Source organism: Styela clava, chromosome 15 (assembly GCF_964204865.1).
Source record: "Styela clava chromosome 15, kaStyClav1.hap1.2, whole genome shotgun sequence".
NCBI lineage: Eukaryota > Metazoa > Chordata > Ascidiacea > Stolidobranchia > Styelidae > Styela > Styela clava.
This window is the reverse complement of record NC_135264.1, coordinates 14,104,253-14,123,320: the sequence shown is the minus strand read 5'-3', so window position 1 is coordinate 14,123,320 and position 19,068 is coordinate 14,104,253. Positions and strand designations below refer to the sequence as shown.

Below are 19,068 nucleotides of genomic sequence, written 5' to 3'. Positions count from 1 at the left end.
TATTCTCATTTGAGTTTGCAGACAATTTTTGTGAAAAAAAAATTAAAAATAGCAGTCCTCGTTTAAGAAAATCAAGAGAGCACTAGATAAATAGTTTATTTTTTAAACCCCGCCTTTTATAAAGCCTAAAACAGGAAAAATATCATTGTTCGAATATATGGACACGAAAGCGTAATGGCTAACGCGGAACACAATGATTCAAATCAAGAATACACAACGAATAAACCAACGAGGTACCGGTATGGCCGTAGCTGAACACCGGGTTTGTTGAGAAAATGGAAGGGAAGACTGACGTAGTGCCACGTGGTGGCGCAGAGGCTCAAGGATTGCGAAATATCGAGTCGAGTCCCATGGGCAACAGAAAATAATTGCTAACTGGAAGCAATAGATTACTTTGAATTTTATGTTGCTGTTATCAAAATGTTGAATTAGCACAAATTCTTTTATGGATGTGATGAAAAATCCAATAATTCAATCTTTTTACAAAAAACATTCAAAGTTGATTCAAAAATCAAGAATTCTATGTACGCCATCACACCATCTATAAACGATATTTATTCTCGAACATATCTTATAATTGGTCCCATGGCCGATTTTAGTCTCTAAAGTAATTGGGTATAATTTCCCCGATTTTTGTAAGAACGTCGGTTGTCAGTTACGCAGAATCAATTTTTTTCATATGAAAACAGTTAAAGCGAGCCCCCACCACACCCTTCAAAACGCTAGTATAGAGCCATTTCATAATAGGTAATAAGTTCGATTAAGAATTTTTCGATTTCAGACTCTGTGATTCTATTAGCTGATAGCAGTAATGAATCAACGTCTGGCAAAAATGTAAGAAAGCCTTGAGCATCCGAGATTCCATTTGCCTATCCGTTTTGTATAACTCAGTTTGGTCAGTAATATGGCCGAACGGAAATAGATATTTTATGGTGGTTTCTGCGCATTGCTCTTATTGGAAAGAATTATAAATGCAATATAGAAATAGACGTCCGAAACGGTTTTAATGCTCTTTCTCATTCTCTAGAAATAAGAAACTAATTATCTTGGAATTATGTTTCGAAATAACCATGCGTTCGTCTTGTATCGCGATGTGGTTATCCTATTACCTTTCTCGTCATAATTCATTGTTTCTCGTGTATTATAACGTCACAAAACGCGCAATGAATCCTTTAAATGCTTTTTATCGATACTCGAGAAGAATCTTTTAAATATTTATTCTTCTTGACCATCTGCGACCACTAATACAAGATTAAAATCAGGGCGTTTACAAAAATCAGAAAATTCAATTAGATTTTCTTTTTCTGCGTTCGACTATTGGAAGCTTTAATTGAAAAGGATTATATTTAATCCATTATCGAGCTGATTATATTACTGTATAGTCCTGCTGGTTTATCCATTCATTAATTCATATTCCCCGGTACCAATAACTCGTTCGCTAAGGATATTGTTGTACCTTTTCCGATCATAACATGTAGAGATGCACAGTGATGTCCCTACATCTTGAAGTCGAGACAATCACTGAATTGAGTCTCAGTGACGATTACTTGCTGTCGAGTCTGAGTCATTTCATTTAGATAACTCGAAGCACTTCGGGTATTTGATAAATGATGACTCGGGTCAATGGCTCGACCCTCCAAAATACTGGAGATGCGCAATACATTTGAGCACGAAATTTGAACGTTATTCAAAAAACACATATGTTACGAATTCGGATAATAAAAAATATATATCCTTTTTTTTATTCAAATATTATCATTTATATATAAAGTGTAAAACTTGGAATAATTCATTTTTCTGTGAAATGTTCGGTTTGATCCAGATAGAATTTTTGGAATTGCGAACTATCCAGAATTTGGGACACATGGAGTCGCTATGGAGTAAGAATGGAAGAATTGAACCGCAGTTTCTGTTTTGGGGATCCCCTAACTTTCGATCGATAAATCTTCGGTCTCCGACCGATATTCTCGTTTGTTTTTTGAGGAGAGACCCTTGAGTGTCACACAACCTGATAATTTGCGGCTTTCCTTCCCCGTATAACTGTGTGAATATATCATAATAATGCGACATTTTTATGAAAACCTAATGAAAATCATTTATTTCGCCACTAAATCTTTATGACATTACTCGCAAAGATATGGCCATTCAGATTTTCGCAGTATTTCGTGTATGTCAGGATATCCGACGTGCTAATGTATTCATAATAGAGAACTAATGTTAAAGTGATAATTACCAGAACCACAGGCAGTGACCTAAACTTATGGCCATTACGATGTGCTAATGCTCCTATTATTGCAGTTAATACGTTTTAGCACGGTTTCTGTGAACACGGATGCCTCACGCGGCGCTATCGCCGGTCCTAACTATATATCGGCGACGGTCATTCCTAGCTCCGAGTCGCGAAAAATTGTCTGATTCGTGAATCGTGAACGATTTTGTGTTGGAGTCAAAAAAAATTTATATCCGGAACAGTTACCGGAGTTGTTATTAAAAATTGATAGCTATCTTTAATGACTTCAATACGTTTTAGCACGGTTTCGGCGAACAAGCATGTCTCACGCGGCGCTGATGTCAGGCCTAATATTTCCGGCATTCGTTATTCTTTGCTCTGGCTTACGAAATTAGCCTAGCCTGATTCGTGAACCGTAAACGATTTTTTGAAATCCAGAGTCGGAGTCAAATTTGATTTGAATTCGGAACAGAAACCGGAGGTGCTTTACAAATTGATTGATAACTATAATGACCATGGAATCACCAGGAGTTTAGAGTCAGGGTAGCATGAAATTTCCCCCCAATTCCAGATCAATGAATAAAGTATTCGATATGAACCATCCCGGCTCTACAACTTTCGCTGCCCGAAAATCAGAAACTTCTAAAACTTTACAACTACTCTACAAAGTTAGAGCATGAAATGATTACGCATCAGTCACCGCATTGCCTTGGTCACCGCTCTTTTCGGTTGTGAACAAAACCTTAGTAAATATTGTCAGTATTGTCAGAGCTATGAACAAAAAGAACATGATAGTCTGCGGTAACTAAACAGATCAAGATAATAACCTAACAATCCTATTGTGCCATAAAGATTTCGATATGCAGATTTCGAAATGCAGAACTGGTTAAAAGCAGACATTTACGGCAGCATCAGGTGGGCCAGATTAAATCACCTAACGGAACGGAATTGGCCGACAGGCCATAGTTTGCTCATGTCAGTGTTAGAGCGTTCAACCGAACTATGATGGGCACAGTAGTGCATCTCTCTCCCATGCTCGTTTAAGCATGATTGTGACGTCGATAATGCGGAGTCATCCACACAAGTTCGTGCCAATGCGACGCGACATTCTTATCAAGGAATGCAGGATCTCAAGTAGCGAAAGTTTACAAACAAGCCTGCCTATTGTCGTTGTTAAGTCCTAGGAATTTGAGAAATGACATTTTTCTGGGATGATTTTATATTTACAATCCGAACAGACGCACAAGTAGTAATCTATTAACTTTTGTTAGAATGAATATTCTCGTCTGCGTTGCTTATGGGCTTGACCCTACCCTAGACGTAGGCAAGGTTTTTAAAGCCAGGGACCGAAAATCCTGTCCACTTGAACTGGCGGGCCATGTAAGTGTGGCGTAAAAAGTTATTTGGTATAATTTGATTTGTCTGACCTTTGACCTCTTCTGTCGCTTAGCAACGCTGTTTCCTTCATGTGACCATTTTGCATTTTGTCTTCGTCGATAGAATTTGGCGGATCTGAAAACGTGAAGCATTTAGTCATTATTGAGAACATGGCTGATACTAAACAGCTTGTGTGGATGTCTGCATAGCATCCTGATAGTCCTGCGCGTATGGAGTCATTCAAACAAAAATAAAAACACCCTTTTCAAGAATTCCCCTACATTTCGTTGTCCTCGTCAAAGCTTTTTTATAGGTCACACCAAGAATTCTCGAGAATAACAACGTAACCTGAGAATAACCTATAGAATTTTTGGAATTGCGAACTATCCAGTATTCGGATACGAAATCATTAGAAGTCTTGAATTACGTAGTAATTTGAGAAAATCTACCTTGTTTCGTGTTTGATATAATATTCCATATTCAATAATAACGAAATATTTCATAATTCATTTTTGAACTTGTTATAAACCTACCTAGATCGCCTGGTCTTGTCCGCGTGGGTGTCGTTTACTACTGGCTGGTGTTGTTAAGTTAAAAGTCTTGGTTGGTCGACTAGATTCTTGATCCATAGTGGGCGCTGAATAAACGTTTGTACAAAATTACACTATTTGACTACATTGCCATAACACTAAAATTTTATCATAATATTTTGGGTACTCCCGTAGTGTGTGTTAGGCCATAATTTGATTCCGGTTTTCCTTATTTTAGTTCTATTACGAGTTCAGAGACTGTCTATATTACACGTGGATGTACCCCCTGCCCATTGGTTTCAGTCATTTTACACAACTTGATGTAAAAGTAGGCGACAAAAATAATTACCTCCATATTGGTACACACACTTCTGGGTCATCAAATTTTGTCACAAAAATACCCACTTCTAACTTTCACATAATGTAAATTGACGGTATACGATTATATTTGGAAATTGAAAAAATTTCAATACAAAATTTTGTATAACTATTAGAGAATGAGCAATATATAACTTTATTCAATAGTCATGCACTGTATGCCAATGCTTGAAATACGGAAATCACCAAAAATCTTTTCCTCATTATAGCATAATGGGGGGCAATTTTCCCCATCAAGATCTTCTTTAGCGACTCGATTTCCTCCAAATTAGCTTTAAATTTGAGAAATGGAAATCCTAGACGCAAATGATGCATATTTTATGCTCTAAAAACATGTTTAGTTTGTTTGTTTATTATATTTATGCCGGTTCACGCTAGGATTTAAGTATGAATAAGATAGTATTTGACGATAGTTATTCAGAGAACAATTTTGAATGGTCTGGGAAAACCGAAGATATATGGCATCGGTCGCCGAGTCATAAGAAAATGACATCAATTGTGGCGTCACAAACAGAAAAATATTTTAGCGCCATGTTTATTAGAGATAAGAGTAACCTGTAATATTTGGGTCATATAAGTTCATTTTACTAAAATAACGAAAAAGCAATGGATATTTTTGACCCTTGACCCTAAAATACAATACCATTGCAAAAGTGTTAATGCTTGTTTCGAGTGTGTTTACGCGAACCGGGCTTGCAAACTGGTTTACATGCTCCACCCACAAAAAGTACTGTTACCTAATCTATAGCATATTTTTTTTAAATTTTTGATCACTGCCACTAGCAAAAATTGCCCAGCATGCAGAATGACCAATATTTGCAACCAGGTTTGAAAATCTGTATGGGTGAGATTAGCATTAAAACCGAAAATACAGGGTGGTCGCACAAATAGTAACTTTTACAAAGTTTTTCAAAAGCATATGCCACATTACACTCATATTATGCTCAATAAAAGTCTAAGCTCGTGTAGCGTTTTAAAAGTTAGCTTGTGGGATATCGTTCTAAGCTCTTCCCGAGCTCGTTTTAAATCATCATTTGTAAAAATAAATGGCTGTTTGACAAACTTTCTGTTTTTTAACGACCACCCTGTATAATCCCAAACTGACGAGAAATTTATCCTTTGAAGCAGAAGTTGAGGCCCAAAATAAAATGTTCATCAACTACGTCGCTTGTCTAACTTTTTGATAAATATGGATGTAAAATAAGTCACCGCGCCTATTCAAGGACGGGGACAATCTTCACTATTGACTATACGACCCGCCCCAGTAAGTTTTACGGAGTGTTTTAGTGTATTTGCTCCGAACCAGACTACAGACAAGTATTCACGGACACAATATGTTTTTTTGGAACTCCAAAAGTTTGTGTACCAATATGAAGGTAACTAATTTTGTTTGCCTACTTTACATCAAGTTGTGCAAAGAGACTGAAACCTATGGCTAAAGGGTATAGTATATTCAATTGCCTAACACAAACAGTCCCCGAACTCAAAAAAGAACTAAAATATAGAAAATCGGAATAAAATTATGCCTTAATCCTAACCTGGTAGTATACATAATACGAGAGTACCGTTTTGGAGGCATATCCGACGCCATCAAATATTTTTATTACAATTATTACAGTATTTTGAATGTGAATTACATCACGAAAACCGCAAATCCATAAATTTCAGGTTGATTTTTTTATTTCTGGTTTGAATTGTGCCACAATTATATTCGTATAATGTTATTTTGTCCTTTGTCGTGGTTTGATGACAATTAAATTAGAATTGAATGATATATATAATGTATTCACAATACTGGTTAATTATAAGTGAAATGCATTAATTAAATTTTAATTTACAGACAGAAAATGACTTTTCAAAAGCTACGTGAAAGAGCAAAAAATTTAATCATTTTTTGTACGATATCAGGCACCGTCTTTATTGAACTCATTTGGCACGGATTGAAGCGACCTTTTCGTGCAAATCCCACTTTACGGACGCCGCTGAGATAATTGATACGCTCAATATTATGAGCATTGATTTACTCCGAAATGCTGATTTATTTTACCGACGATTTTTAACGGCGTTTTAATGTGTATTATGTTTCGTTATTTTGTTCATATTTGAAAGAAAGACTAAATTTGCATTGGCATTTTCAAATGGCAATATTGATTCTTAAAATACTCCATACGCAAATTGAAGTATTATTTATAGCAATTACGGGTTACACATATTCTTAATAAAAAGTATTTATTCTGCAACTCATTGTGGGTACTGGTAACTGGATGGATCAAGTTTCAAACTCATGATTTTCAACTCGCGATTACAATAATACAGGATTTTATTGGTTTTGTGGATAGAATTCAAAGTATTTAACATAATGCCATTCTTATAAGTAACGAAAGATATTTTTATTTCGCTACCATATATATGAAATACAAAATTGGAAAAATAGATTATTAACGATATATTCACTGTACGACTGAATTTCTAAAAATATCCCATGCACCACCAATTTCTTTCATATTTTTTACCTATTACCCGAAAATTTAATTCAATGAATTATGTGTTAACCGAAAATGTCTATTCAGATTCTCAACTGGGCCATCGACCTAGGAGAAATACAAATAAACAACGTAACAATTTGAATTTCATGACACAGAGACGAATATTGAAATTTCAAAATAATTTTTTTTTTCAAATATCAGAAAACAACAGGGTGATCTTTAAGCTGCTATTCAAGCACAATGCGAAGCAGTATTCCTTAAAAATATTTTTATGAAAAGTTACAGGGGTTAATAAAAAACATATGTTTTCCTCATTAGCTTTTCGGGATTAAATCCTTTTATATTTGAAATGGCAATGCGGGACAGGAAAGAACCCGATCCTGCAAAAAATACCGGACTTGGGCGTGTGACTGACAGATTGTACTAAGCCTTGTTCAGAGCGAAGGCGTGTAAGCTCGGTGCATCTCTGAAGATATAAAACCAACACTCAGAGAGGGAGCAATGAGAAGTGAGTTGAGTGACACTTCTCGCGGATTTTGAGAAGCTCGTTTTAACCAATATCCAAGGAAAAATAAATTTCTCAAATGCACGCACGATTAAAAAAAAAAAACTTTATGTTTCGAACTCATGCCTGCCCGGGTTGAGTATGGAATAGATATAGCAAGACAAAACAATGTTCCCAATCTGGTACTTTTAAGCTTATCGGCTTCGCCCTTTGGGAATATCTATATTTCTCTTCGTTTTCCCGTATACGTAGTTTTAAGGTTCACAGAATTCTCTCCATATTCGTCTGACGTGGTAATTAGTAGTGAGTTATCAAATATGTATAATAATATATACCCAACAACAGAACGCTGGAAGATTCATTACACATAATAAAATATTAAAACACCTATATTCTCCGTAAGTCCGGATCAAAATATTGTAACCGATGCATAATGCACCGTTTTCTATTATACAAACGATGTTTAATTAGCAATTGAGGAATTAGACGTTCTGTATGCGACAGATTGAGTAAAAGCCATTGAAAACCTGTCGCGACTAACAATTATTATGATGTCGTTAAGATTATTCCCCACGCAACAATGAATTAAGACTGACGTAACAAATATGTTTAAAGAAAGCGCGCTTTTTCGGAGGCTATAAAAGCCGGTGGATGAGCAAGGAAAATTCATTCTGACTTCAGAAACCAAAGACTACAGAAGAGCCCAACAAAAAGAAGAGCTGCAACAAACGAAGAAAAGATTATATCATAAAGAAAACATCTACATCCAATTTAACAGGTACGACCATGTTTTTATCTTAAAATTTATGTTTCATTTTTCGTGCTTGACCGTTGGCGATGAGCTAATCAGAGGTGAATTTTGCCTCTCTTTTTGACAGATCAAGCCAAATGTGTGTAATTCCAACACGTTGATAGTGTGTCAAGTTAAAACCATTATACTTCATTTAATTCCCCCATCGCTCACTTTGAAGTGGGTTTCTATACGTAACATTCGATTGTGACATCTCTTCAACAAAAATCGGTACTCTCGTAGTATGTGTACCAGGTAAGGGTTAGGCCATAATTTTATCCCGATTTTCCTCATTTTAGTTCTATTACGAGTTCGGGAACTGTCTGTGTTAGCCAAGTGAATATACCCCCTGCCCATAGGTTTCAGTTCCTTTACACAACTTGATGTAGAGTAGGCGAACAAAATTAGTTACCTCCATATTGGTACACACACTATCACAGCGCCGCATTTTTTTCGATAAAAAAAAACAAATATGATTAATCTATATAAATGTATGCAATGTGTATATATATATATAAAATTTGATATTCTAGATTCCTACTTTGCAAGCATCTCAGATTTTCTGAATATATATTACAAAACATATTAATAAGTAAAGTTTAGCTTAGAGTAATTATTGTTTTACGGATAATTTTATGATTTTGTGAATCTTTTTTTCCGAATCGTATCAAATTTTCTTAACATATAACAAAACGAATGTAAAATGTGGTAAAATTATCAAGTACAATTTGTATTAGTATAATCAGTAGTTAGCAAACTTTTTAAGCCACGCCCCCTTTTTAGAAATGCCAAGTCTCGCGGACGACCTCAAAAATAGGTAGCTAACAATAAGCTACAAACAAATACCAGATATAGTAAGTCGAAAGTATGTCTTGTTCGAAAAACACGTTGAGAATACGTGGATGGAACGTAAATAATAAAGGAAAAGTTTTGAAATGTAAATATTCAAAATAGGTGGACAAGATCAAATCTTTTTATATATATTTCTATTTTTAATTAGCTTCACGCCGCCTCAAAAAATTTTCTTCGCTCACCTTGTGGGAGGCGCACCATTGTTTGAGAACCACTGAGTGTAATTATTAGATTTGAGTTGAAAGAAAAAATTGTCACTGTTTGCTATATATTTGGTATTCGGTGTATTCAATTTTGAATTCCATTTTGAGATAAATTAAAAGAGAAATTCTTGATTTTAAATTTCCACGCGGCAGCTCAATATATTTTAAATCAATGTAAAAGAACAATGTTGCCAAATAAGACATAAATTTTTTAAGAGATTTCAAGATAACCTCAGATCCACTCTAAATGGAATAGTGAAATTTTTTTTGGAAGCGCTAAAATAATTTTTTCTCCATGTGTCAAGGAAATTTGACGTGTATAGAAAAAAATATATTAGAAATGAATAATGTTAGATAATCATATTCTATTTCACAATGGAAATTTGTCAATATACAAAGTGTTTAATAGGGGGTGGGGCAAATTGTGAAAAACGGACCTTAACTTTCCACATATCAGAACCTTATTTCGGAGTACGAAAGTATTAAAATTCAACATCCCAAATCGCGAGAAATTTTGGGCAATAAAGCTTTTTTTATATCAATAAAATTGAATAAAATTTTTCCGAAGACGAAGGTTTTTCCTCTGGGAATAATTCATGGTTATCATGCCTTATTTTAGAAGGTTTAGGAGCCGAAACAACAGACAATAGCTAAGATCGCTATTGCTAAGATTTCATTTGGATAATGTTTGATTAAAAATGTATATTTTTCATTTTATTTAGTTTATTTCTGGTTCAAAATATTTTCAAATAATCTGTATATGTAAATTGAACATTGAAAACTTGATTTTTGAATAATCATATATAAAACGTAAATTTAAATTTTCTGGCAGTTCATTTCGACTTAAGATGCAATTTTTTTGCAATATTGTTGACATTTGGAAAGAAAAAAAATCAATCCTCAAGAAATTTGCATTTATTGTACGACTAGACATGAATAAATTACTCATGAATTGTTAAAAATCAAATGAAATTTATTGCCGATTGTATCAGAAGGCGTTTTCTCTCGCACACAATATAAGTCGCTCGCTATGAGTTGCGCCTATTGCCGTATACGCCATGTCAGAAAAACTTCGATGAGAAGATTTTCGCCTGTCACACTGATTAGGGCGTTCTTATCTTACCTTACGTCAATGTTGCGATCCAACATTGACATAGATATGTAAATCACATTATATTTCCCAAAAAAGCATTGAGATATATTGCGTCCTATATGGAAATGACATAGAAAAAATAGACGAAGCCGTCATATTTTTCAACACTACTTTTTTAACACTAACACAAGGATATATATTGTATATATTATATATTATATAATATTATATATATTATATTATTATATGTATTGCGAAATATCTTAAACTGTTTAGTATTATTGCTAAACACAAACAATATAAGTTTGTGGAATCACTCAGTGAGAATATAGTTATGTTTACCAACTTAAGGAAAATTGTATATATGTTGAAATAAAAAATTTCCTATGCTAATATATGTTATAATGTAATGTGCTAATGGTGATTGAACAAAAATGCTGAAATTGACGGATTTTAAACTACTAAATACTTCAAATTTTAATATTGTTTTACACACTGATTATACAGAAACTTTTTATTGTTATCCATTTGGAATTAAATTCCTTCCATTTTTTCAGATCAAGATGAATCAAAGATCAGCTACAGTCCTCATTTGTGCATTTCTCCTTATCCAAGTGTTTATGGCGTCACAAGCACAGGTAAGATTTGTTTTAATATTCCTAATTTTTGTTTGTCACCATTTTGGAAATTCAAAATTTCAATTCTATAGCAATGAATTTCGTATAGGCCTACTAATTAATTGCGGCTTTCACTTTACCAACATTTCGCAAAACGCTGATTAAAAACAAACAAAGGATAATTATATAAAGCCACATCGATTAGTGAAACAGTCCGATTCCGCAGGGAAATATATCGATAATTATACTGGGGATAATATACAAATACGTTTATTTTTGAAGCCTATATGCACAATATAAACATCGGCTGATGTTACGGAAAATCGAGGACTATATATGAGTACTTATGCCGCAAAATTGACATGTTGAAATTTGTTATCTTAACCGCACGTGTTCATTTAAGTAATTTTTACATTGGCGGTATTCGGGGGTATTTCGAAGATGTTTTGTCTTTTCAAGCCTCGTACATATATAACCCTTATGTGCCTGATTGAATTATTTTTTTGCGTAAAAATTTGACAAAATAAATTATGCAGAAGGCCTTCATGCTTCCTAATGCGTTAATTGATACATCGAAGATCGTGTAGGGTCGTATTCTTGTCCATTAAGCCTCATTTGAGTTTAAAAGTATACCCGGAACTAGAGCTGGTCAGTATACATATGGTTTTTAATATGACGTCATTAGATTTGTCAGAATGATTTTAATCGTTTTGTTCAATGGACCGTGAAATCTGCCATATATGAGTGGATTTTCTGACGTCGCAAAAACGGTCATAACAAACAAGTCACTATTGCGAATTGGTGGCCAAGGTATTCGGTTACGCATTTTTGTCCAATTGTTTTATGTCATCCATGAAATAGGTTTATGGAAATTAAGCCAAGCAAATGATACCACGCACAATTTCTTCTATCTGCTGTGCCTGAGATTCGGCGATTGGGAAAAAAATATTTAGACTTTTTATCGGTGAGATCTGTGGACACGGAACATAATGGTATAATATCCGTTATATAACCATATCCGCAAGCCGGTAAGACCAGCTTTTTTACACTGCACAGAGATACAGTTTGAGATTAGGTAGCACAGTAAATAATGAACATAAAGGACAAATTCTTCCTTGTCCACAAATATGTCGCGCTACAGTTTTAATGAATCCAATTTGTCAATCCGAAATTATCAACTGATAAAGCTTTATGGTATACGCCTATCTCCGATTCGTGCCGCTTCACAAATATAGCAATATTTGCAAAAAACATTCATCCCAATTACCCATTCTTTGTCGTGCTCTGACGTGCGTAAGAATGCGGCATAAAACTCAAGATCGATTCGCCCAGCGAAATTTTAGTACAATATTAGCGATCGTTGAAGCATTTGGCGCCATGTTCTGTATTTCACACAAATTTACGTAATGCGCTGCAGAAATCTAAGACAGAAATTTTTATTAGTTATTTTCTCCACCTCAAGCACCTTTTAAAATATCAAATGAGCCCTATCTGAAAAATTAAGAAATTACAGTATATAAAAAATTTCGCCCACAGCAATAACTATTTAAAAATTTTGCCCGATTTTGAGGTAATAACTATTTTATTGTATGATAAATTAGCACTGCGAGCAAAATAAGAACTATGAATAAATAAAGAAAAAGTTTTCATTGGTACCACTGCTAAATCGGGCGCCTTTTTGGACGCCCTGTATAGGTAATCTTAAACCAGCTAATAGTCTTATCGACTTTTTTTACCCGATATAGACAAAAAAAATCGAAAACTAATTCCAACAAAACTATAGTAGTATTTTAGATGTACACATTTTAGTATATATTTCCTCAATATTCATTATCTTGAAATTGATTTGCTTGTGGCGTATAGCCCAGATTTGAATTTAATTTTTTGCATTTCAATAAAAACGTCTTTAAAATTTAATGAATAACATGACGGCCATTTTAAAACATAGATGAACCGACATTGGTGCAGTTCAATATCTAAGTGCTCGTTCTAGGTTGGTCATTCCGAGACGGAGATCGAACCTTAAAATAGAAATAAGGGGACTAAAATCACTTCGAGAAATTTAATATTCTGCCCAATTTCAACAATCATGAAGATAAAATTGGGCTCAAACTGGTTCTAATTCCCTGCAATTTCGTTCGTCTAATTAGGGATTCCAAGCAGATACAGAGATTCAGTTTTCTATGTAACTCTCAATATGTGTATAGCACTAAAGAAAGTCATGAATCTAAATCTACTTACAGTTCAATTACGAAAAATTTAGAATATTGTCAAAGTTCAACATTTGGTCAAACACACTTAAAAACTTGTCATAACTGCGGTGAATTTGATATTACGCAATTTCGTAAATAGGAAAGCCTAATTCGATCATTAAAGCATAAAATATATAACGCTCACGGAAAGAGTAAAAAATAAATTTTTCAGACAGGGTCATGAGTAGGCTTGAAAAGATTGGGACATTATTATAAAACTCTGACGCACGTGACCTGCGAGAATTTGGTAACATTTGATATAGTTCTTTCAAAACTTAAAGGAGTTTAAATTCTCGTAAAAATTTTTTTGATTGTTTTTGTATATTTGCAACTCCTATTTGAAAATGAAATCCATAATACGAAAATTTTTTGAAAAGTTTTGTCAATGCTTTTAGGGATAAATCAATTTAATGCGGTAATTCAAATGTATGTCCTCAAGCTTTGCAAAAATTCATGTTGTTCAAGAAAAAAATTAAATGATTGTATTTTTTTTTTTTACAGCCAAGCAGTAACAAACGACCCTACCGCGGAACTGGAGGATGGACCATGAATAGCATTGGCTACAATGCTGGACTTGGTGAGTCGAAGATTATTTATTATGGTCACTATTTATCTAGAACGAAAATGTTTTCAATTTCGCTCGAAATCTCTTTTCTTCGATATTAATAAAATAAAAATTTTGAATACGGCGGAGTGATAGCGCGTAATATCAGATCCCAAAAATTTCAAAAATTTGTTAAAGACGCAAATTTAAAGTTATATTCAGTAACGCACCATTTTTTCTAATAAAGTTCTATTTTGAGGTAGAACAACGGAAAACCGAGCTGCTGTAAATGATTTTCGGGGAAGAAAATGATCTCTGTAGAATACATTTTCAAGACAGTGGATTAACTATATGTTAATTGTAAACATCTGGAATGACAATTTCAAAAATTCTAGCTTGATTCTTTTTAAATATAACTATTTAAAGGCAAATACAGCCATTAAAACAGAATAATATTATTTATTCATGATCTAAGTGCCTTCTTTGTCACAAATTACAGGATTACAATCTTGTTAATGGAAAACTTAGCAGAACATTTCTTCGAAAGCAAAATAATTGGGGATGCAAATGCATTATTGGAATCAAGTATCACCTCCTTATCCACTCTAATTGAAAAATAATTAAAATGGGAGTGAATGGGCGCTAGGACCGTCGCTAGTCACCGTTTCCAGTTCTCTTCAAGCAACATAGAATAATAATGTCTAACAATGGTGTATATTATTTCATCTAAGCTTGACATCCTTGTTTTTCGTATCCAATTTAAACTCAAATTGAACAACTATCTGCTATTAAAAAGTAAATAAAATGGGGATGGACGAGCGCCAGGACCGTCGCTGGTGACCGTGTGTAGTGAATTGGAAACCTCGATATAAGGGTTTATGCAACCTAAATCTAAAGCACACTTAGAATAAATCTAAAGTAAAATATAACACAAGTGAATGTTACTAAATAAAAAAAAAACACATTTCGAATTTATGACGATTGCAATAAGCGGACTAGTGGTAAAATGAGTAAAGTTGACTGAAGTAACAACACACTTACAGCACATCTATTATTGCCGTCTGACTTTAATTGTTACATGAATTTACATTCACAAGTTATTACACCGTTTCCAGTTCTCTTCAAGCAAAAAAGGAAAATAACGTATACCAATAGTGTATATTTCATCTAAGCTTGACTCATTATATACCAAATTATTATTTTGCATTTATATTTAAATAAAATTCACGGAAATAAAACAACTATCGCCATTTACGTGATGCATCCTATAAAAATCTTTCTCGATTTTATTGAATATTCAGTCATAAGCTCATAAACAATTCTTAGAAAGGAGTACCAAATATTCGATTTTGTTTCTATTTTCGATATTGTTAAATAAAATCTTTCCCAACTGTTATGTTTCTATTGATTACTACCTTTAAAAAATAGGCATATTGGAGCAAAATTATTTCTGCTGATTACATTTCATGTTTTATTGTTACAGATGCCCTTCAAAAGCTGTTTGGAAAAAGAGACGGAATACAAGGTCAGTAAGGTTTGAATTTTTTAAATAAAATAAAAAACATCAAAACTGACATTAAACCTGTTTAATCCCACAGAAAATAATATTAACGCATGATTGAGCATTGAAAAATAAAACTAATTCTAAAACCTCAACAAAAGTACCAGAAATGCTCTGGAGAAATTACTGAATCAAAATTCATTTTTCAGACTAAATATAAAATTTTCATATTCACCCCCGAGGGTGAGGAAAGCAGCGAGGCGGCTTAATCATATAGCGGACCATGACTTCTAATCTGGTTCATCAAATTCCTGCGCCAAACTGATTCCGCATCATTAACATATAAATGATTCATTTTATGCAAATTTTTAGTGAATTCACCAACTTTTTATAATACCCTTAATTTGGTTGTAAAATATCTCAGATTATTATCTCGGAGAAGGATTGATTCTCTAAAAATCAATACTCGTTAGCACCAATCAACCGCGTGAATTTATTCAATTTTTTTAGCATTATTAATATTACCCTCGAGTCAATTAAAATAACACCTACTGCAATAAATTTATTCCGCAACTAAAATAATATCGTAAACATAATATGGTTTGCATATGTCTGTTATGGAGCCTGTGCATGTCCGCAGTTAACGATAAATCGACGGCGGATATTTTTGAAATTAGGCGACAGTGGCTGTAACGTTAACTCTGGGCAATCATTGCATTTTAATACCCGCGCTGTGAGGTTTTGGTGATATTTCGATCGTCAATTTATATAAGATGATATTGCTCAGAAATATCTAGAGTCTATTCCCAACCTTTCATTTGTCGTGGCCCCGTTCAGGATGCTTTTGGCACTCATGGCCTCCCTGTTTATCATTCCAGGGGTATTTATAGCGTTATTTTGATTGGTAGATTCCAGATCCCATTCTGTTCAAATAATTCATGCACGAAAAAGTGAAAACGCAATAAAACTAAGAAGTAACGAAGAGTATTCTTGTGAAATGGAAAGTAAAATCAGTTTTACGCCTAGCATTGTGACTCCCGCGTTCCTCACAATCTGTAACTTTAAAATTAAGCATACGCAGTCGACTTAAAATTACTTTACGCGCCGAATATTCTACGATCCACACGCCGCAATGAAAGATGCAAAACGATGCGCTGGTGCGACCAATCATCTGACAACTGTTTGATTGGTGCGCAGGAATACCGTAAACAACACGCTCATCGATAACTATACCATAGGTGGAAAGACAAAACTAGCATGCAAATGTATTACCATCATTTAGATTAGACGTTCCCCATTTTGAGAGCACTGCATTATCCAGATGTGTTATTATTGATACATTGAGGTAAATTTCGTAAAACGATGCACTCGAAATGTTTGGCCAAGAGACTTGTTATAGCGCTACTTATCGTGTGACTATGACGTATGTCTGTACAGTAGTGGGTATGTCTGAGCATAGATAATATTGGTACATAGTATAAATGTTATAATGAAATACCTCATTGGTCCACTTTGCTTGGTTTGAATAAAATTCCTTCCCATTATGTATTGAGTTGAAAATGATGATTAGAAAACGAAAATACGCAGACGACGAACGTAACAGTCCACGCTCAAAAGCCGAAGACTAACATGATCAACACCCGTGACTGGCGAATTATGACGTCATTGCAACTGAACCACACTTTTGTGTCGGTAAATCCGCGAGAAGATTACTGTATAATATTCTGAAAAATTTCAAAGATATAAACCTATGTCATAACTTTTGAGCAATGGTAGTAAATTTTGTTGTTCTCGTTTTCAGGAGCTACCGATGAAGACCCCACGTTAGCCATTGGTGAAGATAACATCAAAGAACTTCTTGACGAGTTTGTATCTTTCTTGGAACTCAAAGGTAAACATTTGATAGATTCTTTTACGTAAACACTTTCAATTAAGAAATATTTTATCGTAAAATAGCGATAAGAAGTAAGTATGCAGAATGGCGCTTCGGTATAATACTAAATATCAAATTATTATAGCCAAATGTGAGTTATTCCTTCGTCCCTAGCCGACACTGTCAGCGCAGTAAGGGTGAGCTAATATAAATTTAACGCTCAAAGTCTAGAAAATTGCTGAAAAAATGGTCTAAGACAGATAGACGGATCAAATTAAACTAATTCAACTCTTGTTCTAACTTTTTATCACAGAAAGCGGTCTCCTCGGTCCCGCTCTTGTTCGATGCCTGAGAACAGAATTGACTTCAACAGTGGACAAGTAGAGAAACAATTTTCAATATGAGTTCTTTTTCTGATAATACACAAACCATATATAAATCATATTTCTAAAGTATGATAAATATATGGTAATGTTCGATCAGAAAAAAATATCTAAAATCATTGAATAATTGTGTAAAAAAGTGCATTTTAATATTTTTCCTGCATTTTCCTGTGATAGTTTTTGTAATTGTTGAATTTTCATTCTAAAATATTTCATCATTTAATATCTGCTCTATAATGACATCATATGTGAATTGAGGTCATCCTTCATTGAATTGAATCAGGATTTTCATTGTTTCTTTTGAACTTTTATGACTCAATAATTATCACGAGGTCACTCCAAAAATATGACTGGTAGTAGGGGCTCTTCCTCATAAAGATTATCCTAGTTAATTAATTACTTGAAACTTGTGCAGCTACCCCCAAATTGATTTAAAAAAAAATTAAACTATAATTTGAATCATGTGATATTTCTCCACCAAGCAATATATATTAATTCTATTTTATCTGTTTTAACTTTAACATAACACAATCTCTGCATATTTACACGAATTCATGCTATACATACATGAGTCAGACGATAAAAAACATATAACATTGAAAGAGTTGAGCCTGCTATCCAGCTACCAAATACATAGAAACTATTTTTGAAATTCCTATTTCCATTATTGCCCCAAATAGTAGTTCTGAGTATTTTTTGTTTTTTCTTCTTTCTTTCAATAAAATTTCTTGTAACTAGTTTCCATGCATATGTTGGCTTACTTGTACTTCCGATGTCCGTAGGAGGTCTGCAATATGGGCGGCAATATAACGTAGACGGTGATGGGGAGTTGCCTGGAACGCTCATTGCTGGAATTGTTGTTAGTTCCCACTTCCTTGGCCTGGGCAGGCCGCACCATATGAGTGACGTGTGCAACGTTCCTTCTAAGTCTAAGTGCTTGCTTAGTTGCGCGGAATAGAAGGCCATGTGAGCTCCAAAAAAAGGTCTGCGCGCGATATGAAGTATGTATTTAGCTTGTCTTGTTGTCAATACTTATGCAGTGCGCGGCAGAACGAAAGTACTGCGCGGAGATTCTCGGCCAGCTTAGAGGGAACGTTGGACGTGTGTATCTTTGTCGAAACACATTTTTCGTGGCCCATTAATTTTAGAATAATCTATAATTCACTTGTGTGCTTATCCGAGCGTCTACAATATTCAGATCCAAATAATCCACCGTAGTTGGAACCATGAAATTTTTTTTTTCTTTTACAAATATGACAACGATTTCACTAATCCAATGTCAACAGCTCAGCTATCCGTACGTCTTCGAAGGCTGAAATTTATGGCGCTGACGGGGAAAGGGTTAAACTTGGTCATCGGAAAAATGTCTTGTGCAAGCTTTCATACATAAGTGCTAAAAAATATGTCTGATGCTGAAATCTTATATATATGATTTCAAAACAGACTTTGGAAAA

General features: G+C 34.2%; 2 protein-coding genes across 3 annotated transcripts in view; one reads left to right on the top strand and one right to left on the bottom strand.

Moving 5' to 3' along the window:
• LOC120333743 (pseudouridylate synthase TRUB2, mitochondrial-like) overlaps positions 1–17,066 on the bottom strand; it is a 61,937-nt gene extending 44,871 nt beyond the window's left edge. The window contains exons 1-3 of one of the 2 annotated variants that reach the window (XM_078120558.1): positions 16,857–17,066; positions 4,141–4,244; positions 3,658–3,742 (exon numbers count right to left, since the gene is read on the bottom strand). The gene's annotated coding sequence lies outside the window, so the exon portion shown is untranslated. The remainder of the gene's footprint in view (positions 1–3,657; positions 3,743–4,140; positions 4,245–16,856) is intronic. The other variant, XM_039401093.2, reaches the window with a different exon arrangement.
• Positions 8,142–18,352, top strand: LOC120333745 (galanin peptides-like). The gene is made up of 6 exons (XM_039401097.2): positions 8,142–8,284; positions 11,002–11,082; positions 13,815–13,890; positions 15,341–15,382; positions 17,160–17,249; positions 17,545–18,352. Exons 2-6 carry the CDS (start codon positions 11,008–11,010, stop codon positions 17,613–17,615), a joined length of 354 nt encoding a protein of 117 aa, XP_039257031.2. The 5' UTR covers positions 8,142–8,284; positions 11,002–11,007; the 3' UTR covers positions 17,616–18,352.
• The last annotated feature ends 716 nt before the right edge of the window (positions 18,353–19,068 follow it).